Raw genomic sequence first — 19,315 nt, 5'->3', positions numbered from 1 at the left:
TTCCAAAAGAAGCTGAAAAAAAAATCTGCTTTTTGATGTGAAATCTTTCAATTTTTAAATGCTGGTCAGTAATTCATAAATTGAAAAAATTACTTTATGAGGCAAACAAAACATATCCTTAGGCTAGAGTTGGCTGATGACCCATCAGTTTGTGGTTTTTGAATTAGACTATATTTCATAACCTTTTCATCACCAAGGATCCCCACGTACCCTCCAAAGGCTTCAGAATTTGAAACTCTAACATACAACATTTTTTAATATTTAATTAGTTTTCTTGCACGAATTAAATAATCAATAACTGACAGATTAGGTTACCATGGGGGGAAAACAGCTAACATAACTCTGCCCTGTTGCAGTTAAATGTAAGATTTCCCACTACAAGTTTTGAAATATTGAAAATAGTTCATAGACTTTTATTTCTATCTTCATAGATCCTTCTGGGGTCTGAAGAGCCCAGTTAGAAATTAAACATGTAGATTTCTAAGATCTGGTGACAGTGAGGCATAGTGGGAAAACGTGGGAACTGGAGTCAAACAGAATTGGGTTGAATCCTAGCTCTTCAACTTAGTAGCTGAGTGAAGGTCAATAAATTATTCAGCATCTTTTACTTATTTGCAAAATGGGAATAATTTGTGATCCATGTTTTTCTCTTACCATCACCATCTAATTAAAAGAAGCAGCCCAGGTAACAGCCCACTTAATACCATTATGATGATTAAAACAGTTCCAGCTCACAAATGAACAAGACAAAAGGTCATCTGTCATGAACAGGAGCTATGATGACATGCACACTGATGGAGGAGCAGCACACCTATGACCTTCTATTACACCTTCATCCAAGGAACTCCAAGTGCTTGATGACAGCCCGAAATTAGAGCTGGAGAACCAGAAACTTGGTGTGTTTATGAGTCTTGCCTAAAGTCGTGCCCTGCCTTAGGTGAGCAGATGCCAGAGGGTCTACGCCTTAGTACCTCTTGCCAAATAACAAAAAAACTGCATCTTTGTTGCCACCACGAACATATGTATTAATAACTGAACTCATCACTATAGTGCTTTATTATTCACAAAATCATTCAACACACATTTATCCTGTGCTCCTCACAAGCACCCAGGCCGTGGAGGCACACGTCAGCCCCATTCTGTGAATCAGAAAACAGGTTCTAAGAAGTTGGAACTAGTTTATGGACACCAAATTAGCAAGAGGCAGAAGTAACTCCAGTGACTTCAAATTCATGGTTTTTCTCATTAACCCGACCTGTAAGAGGCCACAGCAAATGAGAAACAGGGGTGCTGTTAGGAGCCACGTGCTAGCTGAGTGAGCACTATTCTGTTTATCTGTGAAATGCTAGGTGTATAAGAAATGGAACTTGTTCTGGGATGGACAAGAGATACAGGCACTTAGGGGCACTCTGTTGTCTAACTATAAAAAACTGTGTTAAGAAAAACTAAATTGTCATCTTAGATTACACACTAGCTTGCCTCTGTAGGGTTGCAGAGCAGAATAGTGTTCAATTGTGCTTACCTTTTCAAATTTACCCTCCTGGCCTGCCCCCACCTGGGAGAAGAGAAGCCCTACAAACCACATGACTCCTCGGCCTCCCTGCCCCGCAACCTTTCCTACAGTAACTGACTAGACAGGCATGACCACCTAACTCAAGGGTAGCTAATTAATAGACATGAATTGGCTATATTTTCTCTTGGGACTGTGGTGAGGCAATGTTGAATCCTGCATCGAAAACTGCTATATAGCAGGGGCCAAGGTGCTGCCAGGACAAGCTGAAATTATAAGGAAAGCAAACAGAGGATGCTGCTCTGTGGGGCGGAGAGTAAAGCAGGAAGGAGAAAGAGACAAAGAAAGAACAGAGACTGAGAGAGCAACTTCTGGTCTTAACCAATTCCCACGCCTATGCCCATCAGGTACAGAAATGCTTCCTTTGATTGGGTCCTGTGAAATGCACCATGTCCTTTCCATACCCCTCTGTGTTAGATATCTGAGCTAGCGTGGGTGGATTTCTGTTCCTTACAATCAAATAGTCTCTGATTAATACAATAAGAAACAGGAGCCATAGTTACATCACAGAACAACTAAAAGAGTAAGAAATGACTAAAAAAAATTAAATCTTTCTTTTAGATCATACAGAAAGAGAAGGAGAGAATGAATGAATGAAAGAGTCTTCAAAGTTGAATAGACTAAATTATGGCTGCCTCAGAATACTCCAAGTTTATTTCCATTATATCTATACTCTTTTTAGAACGAAAAGGATTAAGTGTTGGCAAAGCTCTCTTCTTATAAAATAAAGCACAATGCTGAGGACTTAAACAGTGATACAGAACATACTTTCACCTCGCGAAGCGAACCATAGCTCAAAATTCCCTTGTTACTCACAGAGCGTACAATTATGATGTCCATTCTCCACCTGTCATCAATCAACTTACTGTTGTATAGCTCTGTTCAGGGCACTGGTTCAAATGGGTCAACAACTGTGAAATCTTCTCTGATTCCCTAGGGAAGAATTAGTCACTTTTTATTCTGCTTCCCATTGCACTTAACACATCTCTCTATGTGGGTTCTCATACTGGTATATTGTAATTCTTTGCTCGTTTCTCAATCGGACTACAAGTGCTTTGAGGGCAGGGCCCATGGCTCATTCTTTAACCCTGCTGTGCCTCGCACAGTGTCTGACTTAAAAGCTGGTGGAATAAATCAGGGCTCATTAACTTTGCCTCATGGGAGACTTCCTGGAAACAGTAATTAAGATTAAAAATTTTTTGTAACAAATCAACTGGGGTTACAACTATGCACACAAATTGTGTTTAACCATTTCAAATGAGTTAGCCTATAATTTTAGTTTCAAAAAAAGTATCAAAAGCATGTCAGAATTTAAATACCTGCTGAAAAGTTGCATTGCAAAACACTGCATGGAGTTGGGGATAGGAAGGAGGTTAAACACTGCGAACTGTTAAGTACAGCTCTCATCTTTGGTGAGCTCAGACTGTACCATTAATTTAATACTGAAAATTCAAAGTAATCATTTAACTAAAATGACCACATGAAAAAAGTGCTGAACCCAGCATTTTGGCTGAAGTGGTTAAAATGCCAGGATATAGAGGTGGACTGAGTTTCCTGGAAACAAAGTTTATGAGACAAGCAGACATGGGTTGTTGGCAACTCAGCTTTGTAAACTACTTCTTATGATGCATGGTGAAACACTCACCTCTTTAATAACTGCACTTTCCTACGGGCAAGCTGAGGGAGGGGGACAGGAAGCCATTACCAAGTGTGAGGTGAGGTTGAAAGGGTTCTGCTGAAGAACCCATGGTGTCATTTGTTCACTGTATTCTCCACTTTCAAACAAGGAGAGCAGACTTAAGGAGCTAAACTATGATCAAGGTACCACTTTTGTTAGTGGAGACCCAAATAATAAAGTAGAGTGCTGAGATTTCGAGGCTACAGTAGGTGCCTCCCGCCACCTCTCCCACTAAATTAAAGTTATCTGAATCCCAGGGAAGGAGCAACTTGACTTACTCATCTAGTCATTGATGGAGAAGTTGGAACAAAGACCTACCTGGGACCAGGAGAGACAATTCCTTCCTAATCTGCTTATTGCAATGGAGAGCAAAGAGCAAGGAAGGTCCATCCTGCCTGAATCAAGTGATCCAAGAAGCAAAGGAGAAGAAAGAAAGATATGGTCATGTTGTTTTTTTCAATGCAGTGACTGTTACCACATTAACCCTGCGCAACAGAGAAGAGAGGCCAAATGACTACCAGACTCTGACCAATCAGACAAGTTACTCCTCTTCCCAAGGGAAGGAGTAAAGGATAAAAGAGAGGCAGAAGCATGCCCTTGAGAGGGAGGAAGAGTGGCAGAAATTTCTGATTCTGTGCATATGTGGTATGTGGTGGGTGAGGATAGGGTTTCTCTTCAGACACCCTGGCTGACATTGTGAAGATATTATCATAACATGAAATACACTGGAAGAAGCGTAGAAAGATGCCAGGATACCAAAAGATGCTGGAGAAACGTTGTGCATAAGGTTACATTAGTCCCATGACCTCAAGGCTCTAGGTGTTCCCAAGGACCCCACTTTGGAGATGAAAAATAAGTTCTATCTCCTTTTTGGATTCACAAAAAACTCAAGGAGAAAGTGACCTACAAGCAAAGGCAAGGAGGAAAGGCACACAACCCAATGGGCTGAGACAAATGCAAACTGGAGTCATTACAACATCTTTCTCTCTAAGCCAACCTTCCGAAGCTCCCATTAGCATCACTCCCAGTAGCCTGTGGTCTCCTAAGACAAAGACTCCGGAGCCTTAGCGCCAGAGAGGGATAGAGCTAGAGGGAACCTCAGGGGCCACATCAAATTCAGGTCTTTCATTTTATAACTGTTAAACTCAAGCCCAGAAAGGTTCAATGACTTGCCTGAGTTTATATAACTAAGTAGCAGCAGAGCGAGGCTTGGAAGCCAGCGCTCTTGATTTAGCTCTATCTTTCTCTTTTATTTCTCAAATACAGCCACTCACTAAGTCCTCTCCAGTCCCCAAACCCACGTTTCCCCCACCTATTCTTTTATCCCCACTGCTACTGTTCTAATCCAAGCCTAGAATCCTAGAACTTCAAGATCTTTCATGTGAATCACAGCAACGATATTCTAATCTTGTGGACCTTCAGGACTCTTCTCTCAATCTGACGTAACTTCTCACTTGCCTCAAAAGTGATCCCCTGCTCACTGGGGTGGGTTGCACCGTTTTGCCCCTGCTCTTTTCCCCTTGCCAGCACGTCCCATGCAGGGGCTGCTCTTTAGCCTTGGTCTTAGAATGAAGGAGAAGGGAACAGAGCTAAAGCTGATCCACAGTGGACATACAGTATGTGAGAGAAGTAAATGTTTGCTGTTGTTGTTGTCACTGAGATTTCAGGGGCACTTACGGATCCCATGCAGCTAGAACAGTGCCTTGCTCAAAGAAGGCACTCAGAAGATTTTTTTTTTAACTGAATGAATGAATGAATGAATGATCTCACTAATCCTCACAGTAATCTTATTTTAGATACTATTATCATCTTCATATTGCAGATGAGAAAAGCAAGGCCTAAGGAATTTAAATAGCAGGGCTAAGGTTATATAGCTAGTAGGTGATGAGGCTGGAGTTCAGACCCAGAACCTCTGACCCCAAAGCCCATATTCTTTAACCAGTGCATCACACTAATTCTGAGAACTCTTAAAACTGCTGGAGGGCTTCCCTGGTGGCGCAGTGGTTGAGAGTCCGCCTGCCGATGCAGGGGACACGGGTTCGTGCCCCGGTCCGGGAAGATCCCACGTGCCGCGGAGCGGCTGGGCCCGTGAGCCATGGCCGCTGAGCCTGCGCGTCCGGAGCCTGCGCTCTGCAACAGGAGAGGCCACAACAGTGAGAGGCCCGCGTACCGCAAAAAACAAAAAACAAACAAACAAACAAACTGGTGGAGTCTAAAATACACATTCAGTTTTTAATTATGTATTACCTTAAAGCTGTCTGATTATTTCATATATTTTATCATGCCTTGATATCCACAGGGAATTGATTCTAGGGTGCCCCTCAGATACCAGAATCCACGATGTGCAAGTCCTTTATTTATATATAATGGGGTAGGACACACGTATCATCTTCTGACTATCCTCTGCCATTGCCCCCTGGTTGCAGGCAAAGATTCCCGCCTACAGACTTCTTTACTGACTGATGGTGGTTGATTCAGGACAAGAGCTCACCCTTCTTACTTCCAGTTCTCAGGGACTCAGAAGGCTGGCTTGAGCACTCCTCACCTTGACTCAAGAGCTCCAGAGGCAAAGACTGAATCTTAAACAACTTTCAGGTCTGATGGAGATGTAACTTTTGAAGGAGTGGATCACTTCCTTCTTCCCAGATGTCAGCCTATCACTCAAAGGCAGGGAGGAAGGGAGAGAAATGCCTTCTAGAAAGATTGTTTGAAGAGAAGAAAGAGGAAAACAGGCCTCAGTTAGAAAAGCGAGAGTCAGCACAAAAACTCTGTTTACCTTGGGAACTATCTCAGGATGACACATTTGAGTTCGCGCCCTGCTTTTCCAGACAGCAAGCAGCCTGCACTGCTGCTGGCTCAGACAGGTCGCTGTTCTCCAACCTCATCATGGACAAGGCACACAAGGCTGCAGCTGAAAGGGTGGCCACTGACATGAAAGCACCTCTGCAGCCCACCACTTGCCAAGGACAGGGGAAGAGCACTGCCCAAATCTCTGCACAGTCCTGAGTGCACAGTTTGCTCCATCCAAAGCTCTCACTGCTGTAGCCCTACCCTTCTCGGAAGGCTCAAACAGAGCAGACAGGGCATGTGTGTAGCTTTAAGTGAAAAGAACAAAGAAACTAGCCTGGAGTACTTAGATTAAAACCCTTCTTTAGAGCCGGTGTACATGGGTGAACTTTTATATTTATTTACTAAATTATCTATCTATCTATCTACCTACCTACCTACCTACCTACCTCAGTGTAAGCCTACAGTGGTGATCTGAGAAGACAGTAGAGAGAGTTGGCTAAGAATACAGACTCTACAGCCAGATGGCTTTGGTTCAAACCCTGGTGCTCTAGCATTTACTGGCTACGTGACCTTGGGCAAATTATTTGGTCTTTCTATGTTTAATTTTCCTCATCTGGAAAATGGGGATAGTAACAGCCTCTACCCCTATGGGGCTATTATAAGGATTAAATGAATTCATGACACGTAACACTCTTAGAAAAGTGCCTGGCGCACAGTAAGACCTCAATCAGTGTTTGCTATTATGGCCCTGATCATTATTATCTAAAGAAGAGCCAAGGATTCATGAGTCCTTGTCAGTCATTTTCCAAGTCTGGAACACAGCAAAGTACTGCTCATGTATATAGTTATCAAATAGTGTAACAGACTTGCTATGCCTACTACTGAGATAAAGAAAAATCAAGTACAGATGCTGCCATTCAGAAACTCACAGGCTGTTGGTGGATAACAAAGGCAGATTCACAAGTAACAGCTGCAGGTAAATGACCTGCACAAGGTGACAGACTGAGAATATAATCAAGTGAATCTAAGGTTTTCCTATTCCAAACCAGGGTTCTCTCCACGACTTTGAAAACAGGTTTTGCATAGCTATTTGTTTATTCAAAAATTAACTGAGTCCCTGTAATGTTCTAGGCACTGACAGGACAGTGGTGAAAAAGACAAAGCTTTTACCCTCATAACATTTATTTTCTAGTGGGGAAGAAAGAAAATAATAAGTTAAATACATAATACATTTTCATGCAGTAACAAGTATATGCAGAAAACCAAAGCAGGTAAGGAAGGAATGAAGGTCTGAAGAGGCAACATTTCAGCAGAGGCCTAGATAATGTGAGAGAATGAGCCATGTGAAGATCTGGGGATAAGCACCAGGTGGAAGGGAGCCCAAGCACGAAGGCCCTGAAGTAGGAAGGAATATGACCTCTGTCTGAAGGAGAGTAAGAAAGCTGCATAGCTGGAGTGAGCAGTGGGGTGAGCAGCAGATGTGAGCATGGTGGGAATCTCATCTTGTGTGACTTTATAGGTCCTCTTCCCTCCAGGTTACTCTAAAGCAAGTTCCAGACATGATATAATTCATACTGGAGCATTCTAAATAGAATAATTACATGACTTCCTTTGTATCCTAAAAGATCATTCTAGCGCATCTATGTCAATAATGGAATGGAGGGGTTACAGTGAGAGGAAGGATGAGTAACAGCGGCAATGAGGGAACGACAGTAGAATTCTTGGAGGGAAATTATGTGGCCCGGACCAGTACAGTGAGGGAGTGGAGGTGAGAAGTCCTTGGATTTGATGTATAGTTGAGGGTAAATCTGACAAAATTTGCTGATTAATTGGATTTGGAATGTGAAGAAATGAGAGATATTGAGTATGACTCTTAGGTTATTGGCCTGAGACAAGATGATGCCATTTACTGAGAAGGAGAAGTCAAGGTCAGAAGCATGCTGGAGAGGGAGGAGAACGAGTTATGTTTTGAACAAAAGCAGCTATGAGAGCAAAGGCACAGGATGTATAACAAGAAGGCATCACTCCAAGTCCTGACTCTTGCCACTCCTAGCTCTAGCTGGGCCACCTTGGACAGGTCACTCACTCTCATTCAATTTCCTCATCTATGTAACATGGGGAGAGCAAAACCACCTCTCAGGTTTGTTCGAATAAGGAAATGAGATGCTGTGTACACCCTGTAAATTGTAAAGGTGCTGAATCAAGGGTAATCTTCTTGTTTCCTTTGTTATTACTGATAAATATTTGTTTAAATGACTCATACATGAACCTCAGGCTACAAACACAATTATGTCTTAACAAATAACACGATGAAAAGACAACTTTATATCATCCAGCTCTGTTTTGCTTGTTTAATGCTTGTACTTTCAAAGGGTATAGAGCATCATTTACATTTCTTATTTGCATATCTTACTATCATTCACATAGGTTATCACATTTGATCCTTAATATAGACAGAGTGGGTGCTATGGCCCCTAGATGACTGATGAGAAAACTGAGGGACAGAGAAGTACTATCAAAGGCCTGACATCCTAGTCTTATTGCCTTCCTCTCTTGGTCTGTAAGTCAGAATACTGCGATCCTGGTGTATAATCCACTTGGCATCAGGGCCTGGTCATATCAGGGAAATTTCTGACACATAGAATGCTGAGCACCTCCATGACCACTGGTAAAAAAAACAAACACAACTACTCAGATGCAGCATTTAACAGTTTGCAAAATACTTCTATATATATATTTTCTTAGTTCCCCCAACCTGTGGTAGGCATATGATAGCTATTAGATGTAAGAGGCACTATCATGTAACAGAAGGATACGCCCACTTTATACACTGACTTAAAAGAGGAAAAATGACATTGTTCTGCATTGCTTTGTATTTAGTAATGTTCCTCGTCACTGTTTGTTTCAGTCATTCACTCAACCAATATTTAAGGGTCTACTCCATACTAGGCAATGTGCTGGGTGCTTGGTATACACTGGAACTAAAACTTTTTTATTGTTAAAAAGTGACACGAATTATGTTATTAAGATGAAAAGAACAAAAAACTTATTTATGATGGATATTTTATTTTTGAATGGAATCACAGACATCCAAGTTTCATTTTCATGTCAGTTAAAAAAAATATATCCCAGTGGCCCTCTCTAGACTTTCTTTTGCCAGGCATGTGTACCAGTTTCAATTATTTGTACCTCTGATAGCTACACTCCCATTTGTATTAGACATAAATTACATCAATAACAGTAGAGAAATGGTTCAGAAGACCTAGTTTTTTGGAGTACAACAAGATTTCAATCTAAGAGATGTGGACTCTTACTATATATTGCCTTACATTTCTTATACTCTCTTTCTAGACGGCAAATCATCAGCAGTAGGTCTCAACATCTAGTGGACGATGAGCCACATCCAATTGAGGAACACTGTTTCTAAAGGATATTTATGTGATAGGGGTTAAAAGATCCTTATGGTCAATAAGTTTGGAAATGCTGGGTTAAACAAAGTAAATAAGTCTCATTATCACAGGACTGCTCGAAGACTTTATTATACCATGGTACTTGTGGAACTCCAAGAGGTGGGTAAATAAGCAGCATTTGCCAAACTTATTGGACCGTGGAACCCTAGTTTAAAAGACTAAGTCAACAACTCAATCAGTGTTCAGTCTAATGTACCTGGGAAGGCTCTGCACTGGGGGATTTCCATATACAACTGCACATGATATGCATCTTTTTAGTAGGGTGCTGATTCTTTAAGCTTAGGGAGAGTAGAGCAGACACAGAACAGATGTATGGCCCTGAAATGTGGAGGAGAGACCAATCACTATATAGTAAGCACCGAGAAAAAAGGGACCGTTTTTGGTTTTGATTTCTATGATAGTTGCAACACCTAGCACTGCCTGGCACATAGCAGACATTGGATATAATTTGTTAAATAAATGGCTAAATGGAATGAAACCTACAGAAATGAAAGGAGCTTATGTCAATTTCAGAATGAGTGGCTACATTGTTTTTTTGTCTTCAATGATTTTGATTTCCATATCTAGACTCCTAGTCAGTGCTTAATTTATTTTCTTAGAACAAAAGACTGAGAATTATTCCAACCGCCTTTTGCATCATGACCCTGCACTAATCTAATAAGAGAAAGGTTACATTGCTCTTTGTAGATGAACAGCACATTAATGAGATCTTCTTGAAATGATCCCACTTCCATTATGCAGACAAAATTACATTTTCCAGCATGATTATTGTGTTAGTCGAGCTCCCAAATTTTGATATTGTTTCACTTGCAAAGGCAACATCAACTTATTAGTTTGTCAAACCTCTGGAAAATCAAGGGGAAGCTCATAGTTTTAAGTAGTGATTATCAACCTGTACTTCTCCTGCATTCTATCTTTTACACATTTTCCCACTAGTCAGAAGGACTAGGCAAGTTTTATTCCCTGTATTAGGTTTTAACAGAAGAAGTAATGGGTCTCTTTAAAATGTGTTTTTAAATTACATACCACTTACATTTCTCAATCCTTACTTGAGACTCTAGACTATAAGCTCTTTGAGGGCATGAACCTTGAACGTTTTGTGGAAAACTGTATTCTAAGCACCAAAGACAATGCCTGGAACAAAGTAGGTGATCTGTAAATATTGGTGAATGAGCACCATGCTTCTCCTTTCACTGAGACTCGCTGTTTTAAAGGAAAACCTTCCTCCTTCTCCCTCTCTCTTACCCCCCTTCTTTCCCCCCTCTCTCTCCCCTGCCAACTCTTTCTTTGTCTCTCATACACACACGTGTACATTACACATACACTCTGGAATACAGGGAGGTCTTGCTATATACACTACAGCATTTTCCCCCATGAATAATACATAAAACATGGAAGTTTGGCGAAAATATATCGTTAGAGGAGTTTTGGACAGTCACCTTGCACTGTGTAATGTCATCTCCTATTCCAAGCCTTAACATGCCCTGAGCCACAGAACAAGTTAGGAAGAAATCCTGACTCACACTTGTTCATCTGGTCAGAGCTTGAGACACAGGGCTAATCTGTGAACTATGAGTCTGACAGATCTCAAACACATGATAGGACATTCTCCAATACTGCTTATCTAGTAATTTTTATTTTGTAGCTTACATTTATTCTACTAGAAAAAATATTATTTTCCTTTTTATTGTAAACTGTTTAATCTACTTAAGTCTGATTTTATTCTAGATTGGGATCACGACTTCCCCATAGAGTAGCAGAGGTTTTATTTGAAAAACACAAATCAATAGGATAATAGGACTCAGTATATTGACTTAGTAGCTCTGTGACCTTGGGCAAAGTGCTGAACATGTCTAAGTCTGATATGAGAATAATAACAGCACTGTCCTCCTAGGTTGCTGTAAGGCTTAAATGAGATAGATGATCCACGTGGAATGCTTAGCTTACGTTCACTATTGCAATCTCTGAGGGGTTGACAGACTAATAGCCGTGATGATCAAGGACCTAAACAAGTTCATCACCTCTGTAAGTCTTTTTTAAATTTTCTTTCTAATATGCCACTCTCCCCTCATTCCATCCACAGAAGTAGAAACTCACAATGGGTAGGCCTTGTGGGTCCTGTTTTACCTCCAAGCGTGAATTCTTCCTGCAGAGTTTGGATAGTATTTCTGGATTGCTTCTGGCTGGGTAATGTCATTTAGGGTAGTCATTTATCTGGTCCCCTGCATTTCTTTTTACAGTGTATGTAACTTCCTCTCTCTTTATTTGGTTCCTTAAAGAGTCTTGATTGGCTGGGGACTCGGCCCTTCATTTTCATTTATCAAAAATTCCTAACCAGAGGGGATGAGTGCTGAATTCTAGGGTCATGCTGGGCTGAGCATCTGTGCCTGGCCTTTTTATCTATGCAGCTGGCTGGTAATGGCTAAGTTTTCCCTTCTGAAACAATTATCCCCCCATTTCTCTCCCCACCTCCACCCCACCCCCAGTTAATTATCAGTTCTAGAATTAAACTGTTTGCCTCTCCTGCTGTTGTCATGACAACAGTTGGCCTGCACCTGCCACTGGGTGAACAGTGGCTCTTTCAGAAGAGGTGATGGCAGTTGCCCGCTCCATAAAAGCCAGGGAGCAAACGAATGTTTACCTGTCTGGGGAGAGAAGTTCCTATTCGTTCCACCTTAGGCATTTTCCTGGCAAGTTCCGCCTCAACTTCTGTCTCATACAAACTGCTTGTTGGCACTCAATAAAGAAAATGAAAAAAATTTTTCCGATAAAAATGCCAAATCCCTGTTGGCTTGTCACAATCCCATCCATTAACTTTACTTATTCCCAGCCAAGATGTTGGAAGATGTGAATCTTCCATCTCCTGAGAAAGGCAGGATAGTGTGGTGGTTGAAGGCACGGAAGTTTAAGCCTGACAGATCTGGGTTCTAATCCTGGCTGACTTACTTTCTAACTGTGTGACCGTGGCTTAGTCACTTAACTTCTTATAATATCAATTTCCTCACCTGTAAAAAGAAGATGAGAATAACTATATTTAACAGTTTTTTTAAGCTTTGAAATAATATACGTAGGTCTAGCTCCTATTTTAAGTTCGACACATAAGCAGGTATCACTATTAGAGCTGTTTAGCTGCTAACCCTGAACAACCCTGAAAGTCAGGGCAAAGTGGGCAGCTTGGTCAGTTTTAACTGGTTCTTGTCTGAGTGGCAATCCCTGCGAGACGGGATAAAACTGCACACACTGCCCCACAGCATCTGGACCAAGATGCATCTGGCAGCCAGGGACAGCTGAGAAATGCTTCTTTGTCTACCTTCTCTGTAATTGTCAGCCCCTCCCTCTCTGTACAGTTTTTCTCAGGCTCAATCTCACTTTCCTTTCAATAGAATTGATAGAACAAGAGGGGAAGGAGACATGTACTCACCAAGGAAACAGAATGCTTTTCTGTTTTACAACCACATTACAACCTACAGGGAACAACCGGTAGTGGTGCTAAGGAGTGGGGGAATGAGGCACTTATGTAAGAGAGTGTTTTTCTTCCCTAAAACGTCTGCTTGTGGCTAAAGAAGCATTTTTTTTATGACCCTATAACCACTCATAGGTAGGTCCTAAGTCCAAACAGGACAGGCACAGGAATATTGGTCCTTGGCAAAGACCTCACCATTTAGGTACCCCAGTTTTGTTTTTTTTTTTCTTTTTGCGGTATGCGGGCCTCTCACTCTTGTGGCCTCTCCCGTTGCGGAGCACAGGCTCCGGATGCGCAGGCCCAGCGGCCATGGCTCACGGGCCCAGCCGCTCCGCGGCATATGGGATCCTCCCAGACCGGGGCACGAACCCGTATCCCCTGCATCGGCAGGCGGACTCTCAACCACTGCGCCACCAGGGAGGCCCGGTACCCCAGTTTTATCACAGCCTTTGGACACCTTTCTCAATGTTCTGGAACTACCTTCTTGCAGTTCTAATTTTAAAGAAACCTGCACTCAGTGACTCTAAACTTCATACCGTCTTGAAAAGAAAAAAGAAAAAACCTAAAACAAAACAAAAAAACACACCCGCTTCTGCTCCCAGCATCTGGTAGAGACACGTGCCGTGGGTTTCCGGGTAAAGAGGCGAATGCAGTTCAGCCACATGGAACTTTTACACAAAAAGGAAGGCTCCTTGGAGGTTATTGGGGAAATGCAACTATTCACCTCTTGCCTGCCTCTCACTGACAGAAAGTGAGAAGATGCTAGAGACCAGCAGGTTCCTCCTAAAATGAAAAAGACACCACTAACAACATTTCGCTGTGGCTGCCACAGGTGAGGGAGGGCATAACCAATGACATCAAATTTAGTTATTCTTAAGACACAGACTGGAGTTTTTTGACCTCCTAAAATCTATTATGCTTACTCCCAGTCCAAAATGGCTATGAAGATAAACCAGGAAGAAGAGAACTAGGCTCCAACCAGACTCTTCAGCACCAGATCTAACTCAGGGACAAATGTGACATCAATTTAGTTCTTCGACTAGTTTCTAAGAAACATCTGTAGCCTTAAATCTACTTGGAAAATGTTGGTGCTTTGGTATTCCTTATCTCCATCAATTTAGAAGGAACTGGGTATCTACTCTCTAAATTTGATTTAAGTTAGAGGAAGGCTGGAGCTGTCAAAACAAGGTATAAATAAGATAAAAATCAAACAATTTCCTTTTATAATTACTTTATCTCAGTTGTTTGTTTTTCCATATAAAAGAAGAAACCCAAAAGGAGAATACTTTTAATGCTTCATAAAATACTTGTCCTTTAAGTATAGTAAAATGTGCTACTTGATGGAGAAACTGAGGCACAGAGAAAGCAAACAATTTACACATAACTCATGAGATGTGACTACCGGAAGAGATCCATACGATTCAAAAGTCCATCCATTTCTTCTACGAATAGGACCATGCTGTAGTCAAGCGGTAAAGCCTAACAGGAAACGGTACAAACCTTTTGGTGCCCCAAGTGGCACACAAGACCCTGTACAAGGGAGACTCAGCCACCCTTGTCTCATCCCCGGCCAACAGTCCAGTCATGTAGCCCCTCAGCATTCCCCATATAGCACATGCGTTTTCATTCCTCTGAGCCTTTAGAAATGCTGATCTCTGTGCTTGTATGGCCTTCCTACCCTTTCCATCTGCAAAACCCTACCCCTACACCCATCCTTCAAAGTCCAGCACAAATGCTATCTTTTCTGATTCTCTATTCTGAGTTAGTTGTATCCTATTCTACATCCAACGTATTTATTATAGAGAATCATTATACTGTACTGGTTAAGAGCCCACATTCTCAAGTCAGCCTACTTGAATTTGAATACTGGCTCTACCACTTTTTAGCTGAGTGACCTCGTTAGTGTATGTATAACCTCTCTGCAACTCAGTTTTCTCATGTGGCTGAGAAATGAAGATAATGTATTAGCCACTTGTTAGGACTGTTGTGAGAAAAAAAAAGTGTTTAAAATACTTCGTGGTACATGGTTGGCAATCAATAAATGCTTCCTTATAGTAATTTATAATTATAATAATTATTATTATATTGCACTTAAACGTGAAATTTAAATTGTTTACTTAGTTCTCATTTGAACTAGACTTTGAGATCTTTAAATGCAGGGACAAAGTCTTTTTCATTTTCCTATTTCTGAGGCCTAGCATGGGGCCTGGCAACACAGCAGACAATTGAAAATGAATGAAAAAATTCCTCTGCAATTTTTCTTGCTAAAGAGATTAGGAAACAGAGCTCCTAGAGGTGAATGTTATCCTGATAAGCTCTGAGGTCAAAGACATAAACAAGGTTAGCCTGTCAAGCATCATAACTAAATATTGGATGGCAAACAAAGGTTGATTAGCATAAAACCATACCATGAAAAGTGACATCCAGGTCTCTTCCCACTGGGCCTTTTTTCTTAGCATTATGAAGCCAGAAAAGGCAGGCAGATGTATGTCAGAATACAGGCTGCTCCTAGCTGGCATTTCCACTGTGAGGCAGATGAAATAAACTAGAGGTACCTCAGGTGAATTTTCCAGCTGTGAATGGATTCTCTGGTTATAGGCCAATATGCGCAAAATAAAATAAAGTTGTGACTCTCACAGGTAAATATCTGAAAATCAATTACTTCCGGAAGAAGGCTTGCTTTTATTATAGATAGGCAGTACAATGCATAGCATGGCTTCATCCTTCATCTGGGTGAGTAGATGATAAATAATTCATATCAGCAGAGGAAAACAAAGTCAGCTCAGGCTCCATAAGAGGGAAACGTGACAGCTAAGAGACTCTCTGTACTGAAGACCAACTTAGATGTTGAAACCCCATTTTTGGGTAATACACAGCCCTGACAGTTCCACTCCATGTCACATGTATCAGAGACATTTTCTTTGGCTTCCAGCTAGGTCTTCTGAAATGGAGGTAATGTAAAAACAAAACCATAAATTTGCAATCGGAGGACAAAAGAAACCTAAGCGTATCACTGACTTAGTCCCCTCTTATCTCTACAAACTAAGTCATCAGGAAGAGAAATGTCACATCTAAGAACATACATATGATTGTTATTTTAGAGGGGGGAAGAAAGAGTACCTAGTATATAGCCCCAAGAAAATGTTTAAAGAAACAAAATTGAGAAATGTACAAAAAAATCTACCAAATTACAGAACGTATAAGCAGATTCTTTTCATTTCATATTTAATATATGACTGTATTCCTCCACATAACTATATCCAAAAAAACTGGGTGCAGAGTGGGGGAAAGAAAGGCTAGTATTTACAGGGAAGTAAAAACAGACTACAAAGAAGCAAGGAGGTTAAAGGACTTGCCCAAGGTCACACCGTCGGTCCCAGGTAAACCAAGGACAGAAGGTAGGTCTGCTGACTCTCCTTGAGCTCCTATTCCTTCAGAACTCACTGCCCATTTGATCAGAGAATCAGCATGGGTCAGATTCACACTGATCTCAGCAGGAGCTTTTGGCCTGAATAAGAGCCAGCTCTGAAGATGAAAAGTTCTACCAAAATCTTAAGTATGGCTGTTACTGTTAAAAAGCCCTTTTCCTCTTAGTTAAAAAAAAATTCACAGAAAATCTCCATCGCAAATCAAAATTTAAAACTGACCTTGCTCCTCTGTCCTCTGAACACAAGAGTTTAAGGGTCCTCCCCTCTCTGACTTCCCTCCACTACACAACAGCTCTAAGGCAGCAGAGCCCACTGCCGCCCCCTCTCTGTGAACATACATAACTTCTCAGCAGGCTCCGGCAGGAGCACAGAAGGAGCCAATCTGTGAGGGTGCAAACACAACATCTCCCATAATAGCACAGAGGAGACAGAAAATCGCTGCCAAAAGTGTAAACTGCTTTTTTTTTGCTTGGAAAAAAAGAATCACCCTGGGCTTCAAAGACACCCTCTTCAAAGGTGACTCTACAGTGGTTTATATCCATGTTCCACATATTAGGACTTTTGTTCCTCCATACGCTCCAAGAAACCTTGTCATCTGTATGACTGTATCATGGGTGTGAAGAGTAACTACTGGATGGAGGGGCAACAGGCAGCTAATTCTGCAGGGTCAAAGGAAGGCTTGGTTACCTGTTCCCCCGGGAGTCTAAAAGCACGCCTTTTGCTGCTGACCCTTAGGGGACACTGTGTGAGGATGAGATGAAGAAATATCCCCTTATAATGACAGAGGCTAAGGAGAGGAGAGGTAGCTTGCAGCAAACAGACGCCACATCATTTCAATGTCAAAGCCAGTAAGAACTCCTAGGTGAGAGGAACAAGACCAAAGTGATGCGCTGACAAGTGGGCGTGAATCCTCTTACCTCTCATTCAGGGTCACAGAGAGAAGTGTGCTGGCCTCTCAGAGACAGGTGGCTGAGGGCATGAGCGCTGAAGCCAGACTAGATTCAAGTCCTAGCTCTGTTTCTACTAGCTGTGTGATCTAGGGCAAGTTAATCTTTCTGGGCATTCATTTCCTCATTTTACAAGTGGAATAATAACTACATCATAAGCTTTACATGAGGGTTAAAAGAGAATATATATAAAACACTGTACATAGTAAAACTTAAACAGTAGCTTTGCTTATTATTGTTGTTAATTACAGGACAAATACACAATAAAGTTCAGAACAAGGCACAGACATGACCCAAAGCACAAATACCTGGCCACCTCACGTCAAACAGCTTGGGAAGTCAAAACTGAAAAGAAAAAAGAAAGCAGGAAGACTCTAGCTGGTAGAATGGAGAAAAATATAGATCTATTATAGACAAATAATTTTCAAAAGGACAGGAATTTTCCTTTGTTCTGACCACCATGGAGAGCGGTTGGAATTCAATTCTCCCTGGACTTCTGTGCAGACAGCAGGGAAGTGGCTGTGTGGAAAGAATACTAGCAAAGGAGACACAGGCATGAAAATCCAAGCAGACCTGGAACACAGGGTTTCCAGATTCATTTCTCTTCCATCCCCTGTGCAGGCAGACCCACACTCCTGTCTTCCTTACACATCAAACTCTCATTTAACACTGTCAGCAATACAAAAAGACTTTGGAACCAAACTCTGGCTTACTGAGACAGTAAAGTGTATATCATAAATGAGAGAAATTTCAGATCAAAGGCAATTCTGCCCCGAAGTGTTAATTGGAATAAACTGAGCCAAATGGTAGTTCAGCACAAACTGAATGGAACCAACAAGTATGAATTTAAAGGGTAAAAGGAAAATTTGACTCATCTTTCCTCTTTCTGCCAAATTGGAACACGATTTTTTTCAAGTGCTCATTTTACCAATAAAGTCCCAGTCCAAGAGAATCCCTACTGACACCCATGGCAGCCTGGCTCGAGGGAGACAGCGTGACATCTTGGTTGCTAGTAAAGAAACTCTATACTTCACCACAGTCTTGTCAAAATGACAAGAAGGAATCTGCAATTAAACTCTGAAGCCAGTATCTCACACTGAATAGTATCTTTGAAGGGAGTTCATCTCTTCCTAAGGTCCCTGTATTCTTCTAATCAACATGACTCTGGCATGTGGCCATAAAGACAAGATGAGCGTGTCCATCCTTATCAGGCTCTCCCAAGATGGAAATGCCATTTCTATCCTGTGGAGTCTGCTCGCTACATCTGCTAAGGTGTCTTCTTTATACTGGTCTTGTTTGAACTCTCTTTCTGAGGAAGAAAAGGTCTAGGGCTCTGCTTGGTCTGGATTTTAAGGAGCTAGAGCTAGTTTTGAGAAAAGAGGCGGAGTGCCAAGGAGATAATTTAAAGAGTTTATCTAAACCAAAGGTCTGTGTAAAATGGTGAGAACTTGGTCAATAGCTAGAGAAGATGTTGATATAAGCTCCCATCACTAGCCTAATCTAATTAGTCTCCCAGGCTCTGACCTACCTCCAATTCATTTTCCATTCTGCAGGCAGAGGAGACTTCCCAAATGCAAATCTACTCAGGTTAATCCATGTTTTAAGTTATTTAATGCCCTCCCACACTCTGCAGGAGAGAGCTCAGATACGTGAAGGAGGCCTGTAAGGCCCTCAGTCATCTGGACTCTGCTTTCTTTCCTCCACTCTTCTCTTGTCTGGAGCTATTACACAAGTTGTTTCCTATCCCTACAACAGCACTATCTCTGCCTCTCCTCTGTCTGCCTTCTCATCCTTCAGACCTCCGTTCACACATAACCTTTTCTGGTGAGCCTCCCTTCCTAAAGCAGCCTAAACTTCACTTAATCATAGTACTTCCCCCGAAGTAGAAGTGCCCAGTTATATGCCTGTCTCTCCTACTAGACTTAGGATTCACAAGGCAGGGACCATGTCTGTCTTAATTTTCATTATA

General features: G+C 41.6%; 1 protein-coding gene across 4 annotated transcripts in view; it reads right to left on the bottom strand.

The window, feature by feature from the left end:
* TRIM44 (tripartite motif containing 44) overlaps window positions 1–19,315 on the bottom strand; it is a 117,402-nt gene that overhangs the window by 35,892 nt on the left and 62,195 nt on the right. Inside the window, exon 5 of one of the 4 annotated variants that reach the window (XM_081240891.1) lies at window positions 2,280–2,503. The exons of 2 other annotated variants lie outside the window; for them this stretch is intronic. In XM_081240891.1, the coding sequence (XP_081097017.1) occupies window positions 2,428–2,503 (76 nt within the window). In that variant the 3' untranslated portion in view covers window positions 2,280–2,427. Of the gene's footprint in view, window positions 1–2,279; window positions 2,504–8,379; window positions 8,704–19,315 lie in introns of those variants that run through there. One more of the 4 variants, XM_081240892.1, reaches the window with a different exon arrangement.

The sequence above is a fragment of the Mesoplodon bidens genome (assembly GCF_964165515.1).
Source record: "Mesoplodon bidens genome assembly, chromosome: 7".
Taxonomy (NCBI): domain Eukaryota; kingdom Metazoa; phylum Chordata; class Mammalia; order Artiodactyla; family Ziphiidae; genus Mesoplodon; species Mesoplodon bidens.
This window is presented reverse-complemented; position numbering and strand designations above follow the sequence as displayed.